This window comes from Sminthopsis crassicaudata, chromosome 6 (assembly GCF_048593235.1).
Source record: "Sminthopsis crassicaudata isolate SCR6 chromosome 6, ASM4859323v1, whole genome shotgun sequence".
In the NCBI taxonomy this organism is placed as follows: domain Eukaryota; kingdom Metazoa; phylum Chordata; class Mammalia; order Dasyuromorphia; family Dasyuridae; genus Sminthopsis; species Sminthopsis crassicaudata.
In genome coordinates this window covers 84,789,617-84,803,844 of record NC_133622.1, presented here as the reverse complement: position 1 = coordinate 84,803,844, position 14,228 = coordinate 84,789,617, and the positions used below count along the sequence as shown (strand labels likewise).

The following is a 14,228-nucleotide window of genomic DNA, read 5'->3' as shown; positions in this document are numbered from 1 at the left end:
AAGGAGAATAAAAAAGAGATCAATAGGAAAGCGGGTCTGTACAGTCAGCCCTTCGTAAGGAAGCAGCCCCATGAGAAGGCCTCTATAAAAATGTTTCCTTTTTCCCCACTCATCCATCTTCAAGAATCTGGGGCTCCATCAAAATGTTTCTTTTACCCATCCTCAATAATTTGATTTTTCTGTATTTCCTCCCCAATTCTAGAATATGAACCCTCCTCTCCCTCCACCCCCTCTTCTGGCTGCCACTGTCATTGCTTCAACATCTTCGGCGGCTGCGGCGTCCGGAGTTGGACAGAGACCTGCAGGATCTGTGGAGCAAATTGCACATTTACGGCCCCAGACCCGACCCAGTGTGTAAGTGGCCATCGCAGCTGTCCGACAGTGACACATTTGTTTAAAATTAGGCCCTGGGTGTGGGAAACGGGTAAGGGCTAGGAGAAGGACTTGGGAACGGGTGGACGGCCAGCCAAAGTCTTTGAAAGGTTTCCCCTAATCATGCATCTAATTGGAAAAGAACAGTGAAATTTGGAACACAAGGTCACAAATGCAAGGTTTGTTGAAAAGTTATCCATGAATATGTTTTGAAAATAAAAAGCTTTAATTTAAAAAAAAAAAAAAAAAAAAAAAAAAAAAAAGGTAAACAGCAGTTAGCAAGTCTATCTGATAGTTACCTGTCTAGAGACCCTTTGTGGCAAGTGTGGCCACGGATTAGGGCAGGGGTTGTCAAACTACGGCCCACGGGCCAGATGCGGCCTGCCTATTGCTAAATCAGACCCGAAGTGATGTTCGACCTAAACTCGAGTTAGCAACGCACACTTCCTGCACGGGGCTGAGGTGGCGGAGACAGAGTGTGGGGCGCTCCCAGTCTGAGGGACAGTGAACTGGCCCCCTATGGAAAAAGTCTGAGGACCACTGCGTGAGGGCATCACAAAGGCCACAGTCAGGACAGCCTGCCCCTGCCTCCCCTGGCCACCCATGTTCATTGTCATTCCCCAGGACTGGGATCCGGATGGACTCGGAAATAGCCCATCCAGGTGTTCCATAACCAAGAGAATTAGTGCAGGGAAGCGACTGAACATGAAGGAGTAGCTTGTCAAGGTGATTGTGACTAGATGCCGGGCCACAGCTGGAGTGTGGGGATCCTTCAGGTCAACAAGTCTACAGCATTCAGCGTTATGTGGAGGGCCGGGGACACCAAGAAAGGCCAAAATACAGTTCCTGCCTTTTCAGTCTAGTGGGAGAAACAATATGCAGACCGCCTGCACAAACAGGACACCAACCGGGGAGACTGGAGGGGCTCCGGGGGAAGGGGGCTGGGAAAGGCTTCTTGGAGACTGGGGATGCGGGCTGAGACTTGAATGAAGCTAGAAAGGGGAAATGAGGAAGCAGAGAGTTCTAGGAATTGGGGAAAATGCTCAGGGTCAGGGATGGAAGCACAGGGAGGGTAGTGCAGATGGATGGTAGAGTGTGTGGAAGGAAGTCAGTATATGAAAGTATAGGAAGGGGCCCGATTGGCCAAGGGCTATAAAAGCCGAACTATGAGTTTTATATTTCATCCTGGAAAGCCATTGGAATTTAATGTGACTGTTGTGAAAGACTAAATAATAAATATGTTGCTTGCCTATTGGTTGAAGTGTGTGACCTTCCCTTTATGAGCAAGTCATTTAACTGCTGTTTGCCTCAATTTTCCCATCTGTAAAATGGGGATAATAATAGCAACCTGCCTCAATTTTCCCATCTGTAAAATGGGGATAATAATAGCAACCTGCTTTCCAGGATGGTGAGGAACAAATAAAATAATAAGTGAAAAGTGCATACAGTACGTGGCACCTGGTAAGCACCATGAAAATATTAGTCATTATGATCATTTTATTATGAAGGGTATTAAATACCAAACTGGAAAGTTTGTATTTTATCCTGAAAACATTAGGGAGCCACGGAAGAGTTTTGAATGATGGAGTGATACGGGCAAGCATAGACTCCAGGAAGATTATTTTGGCAAATGTGTGCAGGATGGGCTGGAAGCAGCGAATTCAATTTAGAGATGGTTATGAGGAGAGCAGTGCCGGAAACCTGAAATAAGGTGGCAGCTTGCTTCAAATATAGGTGATTTTGTGGAGTCTACAAGTCTAGGCAACTGATTGTATATGGAGCTGACGGAGGACAGGGTCAAAGAATGAGAGTTTGAGAAGTTGGGAAACTGGAAGGACAGTGATATTTGCAAGAGAAATAGGGGAGTTTGGAGAACATAATTATTACTTATAACATAAATATAATTATAATGTATAGCATAATATAATTACAATATTATATAAATATAAATCTGACATTTATATAGGGTTTACTCTGGGCTAGGCACTTTGCCCAGTGTTTTATAATTATTATCTCAATGGATTCTTCCCAACAGCCAGGGGAGGTAGGTGCTGTTATTATCATTCTCTTTTACTGATAGAAAAACTGAGGCAAACAGGATTTAAGTAATTTGTTTAAAGTCACAGTAAGCATTTGAGACTGATTTTGACCTCAGGTCTTGACTCGAGGCCCACTTAGGTGCCTCGAGGAAATGCAGAGTTTGGCAGGAAGAAAACATAATTTGCTTTATTTTAGATGTACCGAGAACTGTCTAGGAGAAGAAATATCTAGTAGTTGGTGCTATGGTTCTATAATAGTTCAGGTGAGATATTAGGAAGTCTACAGAGACAGTTACATACATGTGCATAGATACACACACACACAGATACACATGCATGGATCCAGGTAAATAATACATAAATGCATATGTGTAATTATGGGGTACCCCCACATATATGGGGGACACCCATGCATATGAATTATGGGGACTGATGAGAGAGAAAAATCAAGAGCTGAGGATATTTTTTTAAATAGGAAATAAGGGATTTTGCACAAGAAAAGAGATAATGGAGGAAATGAGGAAAATAAAAAGTTTGCCATTACCAGTTCTCAAACTATAATATAATGCTGTAATTGCCAAAGCAGCATGATACTTGTAATAGCCTATGGGCTCTCTTTTCTCTGAGCCTCCCCATCCCCTAAGTTACTGGCAACCTAAGTATTTTGTACATTAGAATTCCCTTTCAATTATACTATACTAAACTGTAGCTCATTAGTCCCTGCCATTATGTTTAATTTTTTACCAGTCAGCCGTACTGAATTGACGTCAAAGGAATTTTAATTAAATAGCAATATAAATAAATAAAAGGGGCAGCTAGGTAGCACAGTAGATAGTGTTGAACTTGGAGTCAAAAAAGACCTTTCCTCTCTCCCCTCTCCCTCTTTCCTTTTTTTCCTTGCCTCTTCTCTACTGACTATACTTTAATATCTCAGTTCATCCATCACCCGTCCTATGATTGGAATCCCATTTTAATTTTTAGGCTTTATTCCCCCCGAGTTAGGTAAATCTTCCCATGGTTCTACTTCCTTAAATAGAAAAAGGATTGAAAGAGGCACTATGATAAGAAAAAATCTTTTAACCTCCCTCCATCCCTCCTCCCTGGTCTTTGTAAAATTGTAACTGCTTTGCTAAGTAGAGAATTCTGAAAGATACTGGGACCTGTGTCTCGCTCCCCATCCCAGACGGTCTCTTTCTCTGTCTCTAAACCCGGTAAAAAGCAGAAGAGATGGTCTGCAGACTTTATAGATTAAGCAACCCTTGGAAGGAGGCACACAGAGCAAACTAGGCTTTGGGAAACCCAAGATCACAGTTCTGGGGGGAAAAAGAAAAACTCTTTATTCTGTGAGAGCTGCTGCGAGCAGTGGATATCAGTTTGGTGGGAAATAGGTAAAGGTGAGCAAAGTAATCTTGCAACATGGAGTTATTTTGTTTATCAATATGCACACCTTATCCATTGCCCCTTTCCTTTTCAGCTCCAATAACCAGCTTAACACGGGAAACAAATAGCATTAGAATCTCTGTCTGTTTGTCCCTTGAGTTGGCAGCCCCCAAATGCCATTCCTCCTGATAGTAACCGACACCACGTATCGGCTTTTGGAGTTAGTCTTTCTAACAAGCGCCTTTTGGGCAGCTAGATTTACTCAGGGGGATAATTGCAAACTTGGCCTCCTTGGAGACTGAATGAGTTCTTTCAGGACACTCGAGAGCCCTTGGGTATGGGAAAACCTAGTTCAGTAATTCTTATCAGGAAATTAGTCAGCGTCTTCAGGCTTCCTAAACAAGCCATCAAAACTCTTTCACCCACAAGATTTCCTAGCTCTATTTTGAGATAGAAAGCTTATAACAAGAAGCTACATTTCCCTAAAAACTGGCTCTGTTGTTTGTGATCCATTGTAGCACCTTTCATTTTCATCATTATCCTTGTGTTTCAACTGGTTCTACCTTAAAATCATGTGATAAAATGTAGTTTTGAATTTGCTAGTAAAGTTCAAAGGTAAAGGGGCTGGCTCTTGGTAATTTTAGTTAAGCTATAAATTCTCCTTACATTGGTCAAAGACCATGATTGTATTGAAGTTTAGGGAAGATTTTTTTTCCTTTAACATAGCCTAGAGAATGTAAATTTCTCTAGAAGTGTCAAAAATGTCACTAGAGCTTCTTGCTCTCAGAAAACAATATAAGACCCTAAAACTAAGTGTTCAAAGGAGGAAAAAAATGTATCCACAAGCAAAATACTAAAATATTGTATTAATTAATCAAAAATTGCATTTATGGGCATTAAAGAGCTACTGTATTTTACTGGAGTAGATTTGAATCTTTGAAATTCTAGATGGGCATCCCAAAATATGGACCTTGCCTTTTGTCACTAAAATGATTTTTCTGTCTGGCATTGGGAAGTTGATTCCATGGTACTTTGTCTGTTTTCAGGGCTACAGAATCACATGTATGTACAGCCATAGGATTCCCCAAATGCTAGATATATTTTGCTGATTCCTGCATCTTTTCTTCTTAAAAAAAAGATAGGCATATATTTGAATATTTGACAAATCATATGCAATATATTTCAGATAAAATATGATATTGTAAAGGTTTGAGTTAGGGGGGTCATAGAAATTTCTCCTATCTTCAATCACTGATGAAAAAGACTCAAACATTTCTAATTTTGAATTTCTTTTTTAAGAAATTGATAGCCTCTCTTTTCCTTACAGGTATGTTGCTATTTATCCATATACTCCCCGGAAAGAGGATGAACTGGAGCTGAGAAAAGGGGAGATGTTTCTAGTGTTTGAGCAATGTCAAGATGGCTGGTTCAAAGGGACTTCTATGCACACAAGCAAGATAGGAGTTTTTCCTGGAAACTATGTAGCGCCAGTCACAAGGTGGGATGTTCTAACCAATAGTTTCAAAAGTTCTAAAAAAGAGGCTTTTTTCCCCTAATCGCTGGCTGTGTCTCATGCTTAATTACCTCCACCTTCCAGGGATGGAACTTTATGATATTTTTGGTATAGAGAACATCTAAAGGAGAAAACATTGTGCAGGTGAACATTTTATCTGCAACTTAAAGTCACAGAGAATTATCTCAAGCACTGAGAGGTTCCAGTTACTTAGCTCAGACCACAGAATTTTTTCTATTTCTATTTCTATTTTCTATTTCACAGAATCCATTTTTCTATTGATGATCTATCTATATTTTTGTTCAAATTCCTTTTACATGACTATCTGAAAATTGTCTGTGGATAGATCTGGCCTCATTAACGGACTACTTTTCAGACTACGTGCTTTGCTTTATACATAAGCAAATTTAATTGTGTCCTTTTTCAGTTGTCATTTGAGTCCACCTCCAGAAATTTTGTAAATGAGGGTCATAAATATTAAAGATGTGGCAGAATGAAGATTTGAATCCCATTTTTCTTTGTTTCATTCTTTTTAATTATGTCTCCAGTGCTAAGTACAGCAACACATAGTGGGTGCTTTATAAGTGTTTGTTAATTGGTTACCTCCAAATTCATCACAGTTTCCCCTAATAGACCATAATTTGTTCCCTAATTACTCAGTGCTGGTCTGTGATTTGTTGCTATTATGTATAACTGGTAAAAGATCATTTAAATATATTCATTTAACTGGTATTTCAATGTGTGTCCTATCAGACCCAGGATTAAACATAGTGTGGGGGGGGACACAAAAGTACTGTATGACAGCATATTACTTATACTCTTAGGGCCTTAAAAATTGAGGTGAAATGGAAGAGCTCTCCAGTCACAAGAAGACAGTCTTAAATAGTGGCGAACAATTAGAGAACAACTATATAGAAAATGTCTAATCGAGGGTCAGATGATTAGACCTCCCCCTCAGAGTTCTTAATTAACATTTCATTAAGTATCTACTGTGTGCTCAGGATAGAAGGACACAAATGAAACCATTCTTGAATTTAAGGAACTTGGACTCTACCAGGGGAAATACCATATACACATAAGGATTTCAGCCTGTATGAGTGGGAAAAAATTATAGAGGGCTTGGAAAGACCAGCAGAAAAGTTTGGACTTGTTATACCAGGAATTAGGGACTCACTGTAACTTTCTGAGTCATTGTCATTTTCCAAGCTGAAAAAGGATTTAGTAATTTAATCTTTCTGTGATTCAGAATGTCCTTCAAAATTATGGAGTGCCTCAAGGTCACCATTATTTTGAGTTCACTGTTTTTCAGCTCAGTAAAGGTGTATTGTTCTAGTTCTATCATCATCCACTAAAGACTTGGAGGATACCATGGGTTTTTTGACCAGGGATTTATGTTTTAGTAGTCTGAAAGAGCTTTTGTTACAGGTTTGATCAATCAGTCAACCAATTTTTATTCAAAACAATCTGTGTCAGGTAGTGACCTAAGTGTTGGGAGTAGATACAAAGACAATACCATGATCTCTGCTCTCAAGGAACTTAGATGCTAAGGGGGAAGACAATATTGAAACACTTCACAGCATAAATGGGAAATCATGTCAGAGAGGCAGGACCAGTAATATGGGGAGAAGGAGGAGGTGAAGACCTCGTCTGGACAGTGGGGTTTGAGCTGAGTCTTGAAGCAAGCCAGAGAAGATCAAAGGCAGAAGGGAAGGGAAGGGATTCCAGACACGAAATATCTCCACTACAAATACCTGGAGTCAGGACGCGTTTTGTTTAGACAGTGTTTTGTTCAAGAAACAAAAAGTAGGTAGGCCTGTATAGTCATAGAGTACGTGAGGGGGATGTAGAAAGGTAGACACCCTGTATTTCTGTCATCCATAGATCAGATTCTTAAACTAGGAGAGCCTCTTAACCCAAAGATTGATCACCAGTGATTAAATTTTTGGTAATAGTGACCACACGCTAAGGCACTGAAGGGTTGCGGTCAACCTGAATTGAAAGAATAATAACAATAGTAGCTAGCACTTAGAGTAACTTAATAGAGATTAATATAATATAGGTATATTATATTATAACTTTATATATTATAATTATATAGCATATAATTATATGTTATCTATAATATGTAATACTAGATATTAATATAATATTAATGTCATTAATAATATAATGTTAATATTATTGACATAATATATAATGTAATATTATTATATATTAATTACAATTAATGACAATATACAGCATAATATAAATGATATATAACATATACGTAATATAATAATATATTGACTTAATATGTCAATGTTCTACAATAATCATATAATATACATTGTAAATAATAATATATATACATATATAACATATGACATAATATGCTATATATAAATATAATAATATATTGACAATATGTCAATATCCTACCATAATCATATAATATACATTGTAAATAATAACTATAATATATATATACACACATATATATGTTATATATAAAATTTTATATATTATAGGTGATATAGTAGGTTGCGAGAGTGACCTAAACTTAGAGTCAGGAAGAGTCACACCTGAATATTGCTACCTGTGCATGCCTATGGACCCTTAGTCCCCTCATCTTTCAAATGAGGTTAATGATGGAGATAGCACCTGTCTCCAAAGATTGTTAGAAAGTTTGAATAGAATAATGAATCTTAAATGTATTGAAAATTCTTAAAGCAGTTTCTAAATTAGCTGTTCTTCTTCATCCCATTAGCTTTTCTTGTGACATTTGGGTAGAAATAATCTTGAGATAATTCGTTCTCCTTCTTTCTCCCCTTCTCCCTCCTTCTCTGTCTTTGTTAATTCCTCCTCTTTCTTCTCTTCCTTTTTCTATCCTTTCTTATCCTATTCCTATTTGTTGCTATTATTATTGTTGTTAATGATTACTCAGAAGATAATTTGTGGAATTTGACTAGGTTGACTTAAATTTATTTTTTATTTGTTCCTGTGAATTTATTAATGTTGGAGGAATCCCAATTTGGAAACTTTTTGTACCAAGAATTTAAGAATTCTTAAAGTCTTAGAGAATTGCCTGGGGCACTGAGAGGTTAAGGGGTCACACAGCTAGTATATATCCCAGACTGGACTTGAATCCAGGTCATCCTGACTCCATGGCCAACTTTCTTTCTTTCTTTCCTTCTTTTCTTTCTTTCTTGTTTTGCTTTATGAAGTAATTGGGATTAAGTGATTCGCCCAGTCACCCAGCTAGAAAGTATTGAGTGTTTTAAGCTAGATTTGAACTCAGATCCTCCTGACTCCAGGGCTGCTTCTCTATGCACTGTACCATCTAGCTACCCCCTGCCCCAGCCAACTTTCTACCCCCTAAAATATGTCAAATATGATATGGTGATAATGACGATGATGATGAAGATGATGGGTTTAGAGTCAGGAAGACCCGAGTTCAGATTTGGCCTCAGACACTTATTATCTGTGATGCTGGGCAAGTCCCTTAATCTTTGTTTCTTTAGTTTCCTTGTCTATAAAATGAGAACAGTAATTGCACCTATCTCTCCAGGTGGTGAGAGGATAAAAATAAGTTATTTGTCATAAGCATTTAGCACATAGTAGATATTATACAAATATTTCCCTTCCTTTTGCTTCTTTACCTTAATCTGCACTCTTTCTGGTATGCAGCATTATATCATCTTCCTCTGTCTTTTTTATCTTCTCTAACCTGCTAATTACATTCACCAAACTAATTTTTTGCTTCTTGTCATCCTTAGCTCCTTCAACAACTACCAGTTCTGCCAAGCTTTCCTTTTCCTCCTCTCTTCTCTCAAACTCTGGAATTATTGTGAATGTTTATGTGTATGCATACTCTCTCTCTCTCTCTCTCTCTCTCTCTCTCTCTCTCTCTCTCTCTCTCTATATATATATATATATATATATATATATATATATACACACACACACACACACATATATGCACACATACATATATATGTATAACATACCATTATCTATTTAGTGTGTTATATTTATGTAACATACGTATGTTATATAAATATATACACATATAAATATAATACTATATATTATGTGTTATATGAATATATTATATACATATAGTAGTATATATTCACTGGATATTAAATAGAATATTGTATATTATATGAATATACTAAATATTTACTGGATGTCAAATCAATATAAGTATTATATTTTTGCTGGATTATATTTATTAGTATATTATGTAAATATAAATGTTTACTGGATGCTATATGAACATATTATATGCTATATGTTATAGTATATATTTTCTATATATCATATAGGTCATATATACTTAGTTCTGTACATGTTTCTTCTCAATAGAACACAAACTTTTTAATGGCAGATTTTGTCTCTCTGTCCTAGCACCTAACAGATTGCCTAGCACATAGTAAATACTTCATAAATGTTTGTTTGTCTAAGTTGACGAGCAAATCAAGATTTCCACTTAAGTTATTTACATGAGCAGGTCTTTCTCAACATTTATTTCTGTCTCCTCACAATTAAAAGGTGATTTCTCTATTTTGACAGATCTGTGACGAGTGCTTCCCAAGCTAAAGGCTCCATGTCTACTGCTGGCCAGGCGGGTCGAGTGGTGACCATGGTCAGTCCCTCCACTGCCGCGGGGCCTTCCCAGAAACTGCAGGGGAATGGCGTAGCGGGGAGTGCCGGCGCGGTGCCTGCCGTGGAGGTGTCGGCAGCCCACCTCCAGACCAGTCCGCAGGCTAAGGTTCTGCTGCCCATCATCAGACAGATGACGGTCAATCAGGCTCGCAATGCTGTCCGTACAGGTAAAGGGGCCCTGCCTGACAGACATCAGAACACCCCTGTCCCGTCTCTGACCTTTAGAAAAGATTGAGCAACCTTTAAGTCATGAATAGCATTAGGAGATGGAGATGGAGACAGCTGACCAAGTGTCCTTCCTTCTGGGTTTCTGCCAGGGCATCAGCATTTGTATGGGAGCTGGAGCGCAGACATCCTGCTGCTTCTGATCTATAGCTAAATCTCTGGCTGGGTTTTTTCATGAACCTAAACACAAACTTGATTCATACTCTAGGGCAGGTCACTTTGTCTCTCTGGGTCTCAGTTGAGCTTTTCCCTTTAAGGGTCGGGGATGGGGAAGAAAGGGGATGGAAGAAGGGTGTAAGCATTCAGAAAGCACCTACTATGTTCCAGCCACTTACTGTGCTACTAAGTAGTTTATAAGTATCTCATGTGTGAATTTAAAATAATATATTATAAAACAAAGAGAAAAATATTATCTCTTAAGGTTGCTTTCCATCTAGTTGGTATATATCTTATATGCATTTCTTTATTTACATGTTGTTTCTACCATTAGAATATAAGCTTCTTGAGGGTTGCAGACTTTTGGTGCTTTGTCTCATGTAGCCCAGAACTTAGCATATCGTTATCATTATGGATGGAAAGTCTTATTTAACTAAGTCAGATAATCTGTGATTCTAACATAGGGGACAAGGATTGAGGCAGAGGCTTCCTTAGTCTGGAGAATTTACAAATGAGGAAAATCTCTCTCCCTTCTACAAATGAAACGGAGAGAGATTGAGTGATCTCCCCAGTGTCCCTCAGATAGTATCAACAGTGGGACTCGAAGTAAGGTCTACTGATTCTCAAGCCATGGTGCCATATTGTCTTTCAGGAGATTAACTTATGAAAAATAGATTTCCCTAACTTTTCATCTACTCCCTGAACCTATAGAATTCCTTACCACTCCCCCGGAGTCCTAGATCTCACCAGTGGGGGAAAATAAAACTTTTGAGGGACCCTGAACAGCCTAAGTGTTAAGAGAAAATAATGAAAAGTTAAAAAACAAATAGCTGAAAAGAGGAAGGGAGAAGACCAGAGTCTTTAGTTAGGCAGCATTTCAGGAATCTATGAGTTCATTAGTCTGGAAACTCCTGCCACTTACATGAATGCAAACTGACTATAACTTAACATGTTAGAGACTTGCTCAGAGAGGGTTGGGCTTACGTGGAATCACATAGTTAAGAAGTATCAGAAATGTGTTTTGAAAGGCTTGATGGGACTTCAAAAGGAAAAGGACTGACCTAAGATCCCACATTTAGTATCTATCGGAGGTGGGGTATGAGAAAGTTGCCTGACGCTCAGAGAGGAAGGAAGAAGATGTGGTGGAAGAAAAATAAAGGGACTGAAGAAACAAAGGTTTGATCTTCCAAGCATGTTGATTTATTAAGTAATGTGTGGCAATTGCCTAATAAAGCCAGGCCAAACCTCCTCAGCTTAGGCTTGGAACCTGATTAGAGGGACGGATAGATTTATACTTTAAAAAACAATCAATCAAACAAGGCCAATTAATTAAGAGGAAACAATACAGCATTAGTTTGATTTCTAATTGGATAAGAGATTAGGAATTTTCCAAATTGGGAAATGGAAAATAAATAGGCATAATTCTGAATTCAGAAAATGAAGTATCCCATTCCCCCATGATGAGTCTGTGATCAAAGGAACATGGAGATAATAAAGTTTTTATTTAAAAACATATGCATGGGAAATTTTTTCAACATTGATCCTTGCAAAACTTTCTATTCCAAATTTTCCCCTTCTTTCTCCTACCCCCTCCCCTAGATGGCAGGTAATCCAATACATGTTAAATATATATCCAGCAGATAACTGTATAAATATGTGTGTGTATACACACATATTTATACAGTTATCTGCTGGATCTAAAAAGGAAAAAAGCTTGAGAAAGAAAACAAAAATGCAAGCAAACAATAACAGAAAGAGTGAGAATGCTATGCTTTGGTCCACACTCTGTTCCCATGGTTCTCTCTCTGGGTGTAGATGGCTGTCTTCATCACTAAACAATTGAAACTGGTTTGAATCATCTCATTGTTGAAAAGAGCCACATCCATCAGAATTGATCATTGTATAGTCTTGTTGCTGTGTACAATAATCTTCTGGTTCTGTTTATTTCACTTAGCATCAGTTTATGTAAGAATTTCCAGGTTTTTCCGAATCATTCTGCTGATTGTTTCTTATGGAACAATATTCATAACATTCACATACGATAACTTATTTAGCCATTCTCCAATTGATGAGCATCCATTCAGTTTCCAGTTTCTGGCCACTGCAAAAAGGGCTGCCACAAACATTCTTGCACATACAGGTCCCTTTCCCTTCTTTAAGATCTCTTTGGGATATAAGCCCAGTAGTAGCACTGCTGGATCAAAGGGTATGCACAATTTGATAACTTTTTGAATATAGTTCCAAATTCTTCTCCAGAATGGCTGGATTCTTTCACAACTCCACCAACAATGCATCAGTGTCCCAGTTTTCCCACAGCCCCTCCAATATTCATCATTATTTTTTTCTGTTCTCTTAGCCAATCTGACAGGTGAGTAGTGGTATTTTAGAGTTGTCTTAATTTGCATTTCTCTGATCAGTAGTGATTTGGAACACTCTTTCATATGAGTGGAAATAGTTTTAATTTCATCATCTGAAAATTGTCTGTTCCTATCCTTTGACCATTTATCAATTGAGAATGGCTTGATAAGAATGCACATTTGTTAAGAGTCTACTATGTATCCAGCACCGTGCTGAGCACTTAACAAATATTATCTCATTTTGATCCTCAAAGAACAACTTTAGGAGGTAGTTGCTGTAATTATTCTCATTTTACAGATGAGGAAACTGAGGCAAGCAGAGATTAAGGGATTTATGCTGAGTCCCATAGCTTGTAAGTGTCTGAAACTGAATTTGAAGTCAGATCTTTCTGACTTTAGACCCAGCACTTGGGATACAATGCTGCCTCTCTTGGATAGTAAGATGTCATAAAAAGTTGCATGACTGGTGTTTTGAAAATTGTACCCATCTTGCAGAGTATTGGATGTTAGCTGGACAGTGGGCCCCTGGATAAATTAAAAATCTGACCTTTAAAAGATTGACCTCATGATTTTTCTTGCATAACCTGGTGAGTGTGGAGATGGATTTGGAAGGAATGTACGTGTTTAACCTATATCATTAGATTGCTGTCTTGAGGAGAGAGTGGGGGAAAAAAAAAATTTGGAATACAAAATCTCACAGGAGTGAATGTTGAAAACTTCCTTTGCATTTATTTGGAAGGATGATGTTTCCTTAAAGGGGGAAAAAGGCTTCTAGCTTTTGACAGGGGAGACAAGACACTTTGAAGTTCCCACCACAGAACTATATCATGGTAGAGAGAATAACAGTCTTTTATCACGTTCTGTTACAATGGAGTGACTCCTTCTGAAAAGTGATGTTTATTAGAGAATTCAAGTTTTGATGTGTATCTCCTCCCCTCTGTCCCAGTTGCTGTTCACAACCAGGAGCGCCCCACGGCTGCAGTGACGCCCATCCAGGTGCAGAATCCAGCCTGCCTCGGCCCTGCAACTGTGATCCTGCCCCATCAGCAACCTCAGCCTCCCATTCCCAACTCTGCTGCCTATGTCGCCGCTGCTGTCAACCTCAGCCAGCCAACCGTGCCACTGACCTGTGGGGCAGCCGCCTCCCTGAACTCCCCCGGCATCCCTGCCGCCTCTCTGGAGACAGACCTGAGTGACCGAGCAGGGTCGGCCCTCCCTGGTCCCCCGACTTCTCCCGAGAATGCATTATCTGCTAGTGGAGGGAGCCTTGCCACCAGGTCTGACAAGGACAGCAAGGTAGTGTCCCCCGGTCAAGGACTGATTTTCCAACTCTTCCTTGTTTTGTTTTGGGTTTTTTGGGCGGGGTTGTGGCTCACTTGTCATTATCTTACAGCTCTATGAAAACCCTTCAGATTTTTAGTCAGAGCTTCTAAGGTTAAATTCTAATCCTACCACATATTTATTATGTGACTCATTTTGCTTATCAGCAAAATGATGGATGTGGTTTAGGTGATCTTTGATCTTACAGGAAATTTA

General features: G+C 38.7%; 1 protein-coding gene across 2 annotated transcripts in view; it reads left to right on the top strand.

The window, feature by feature from the left end:
* Positions 1–14,228, top strand: part of SH3RF1 (SH3 domain containing ring finger 1) — a 197,612-nt gene that overhangs the window by 164,112 nt on the left and 19,272 nt on the right. For both annotated transcript variants that reach the window (XM_074274093.1, XM_074274092.1), the window contains exons 7-10: positions 203–354; positions 5,119–5,289; positions 9,862–10,121; positions 13,639–13,988. In XM_074274093.1, coding sequence (XP_074130194.1) covers positions 203–354; positions 5,119–5,289; positions 9,862–10,121; positions 13,639–13,988 — 933 coding nt within the window. The remainder of the gene's footprint in view (positions 1–202; positions 355–5,118; positions 5,290–9,861; positions 10,122–13,638; positions 13,989–14,228) is intronic.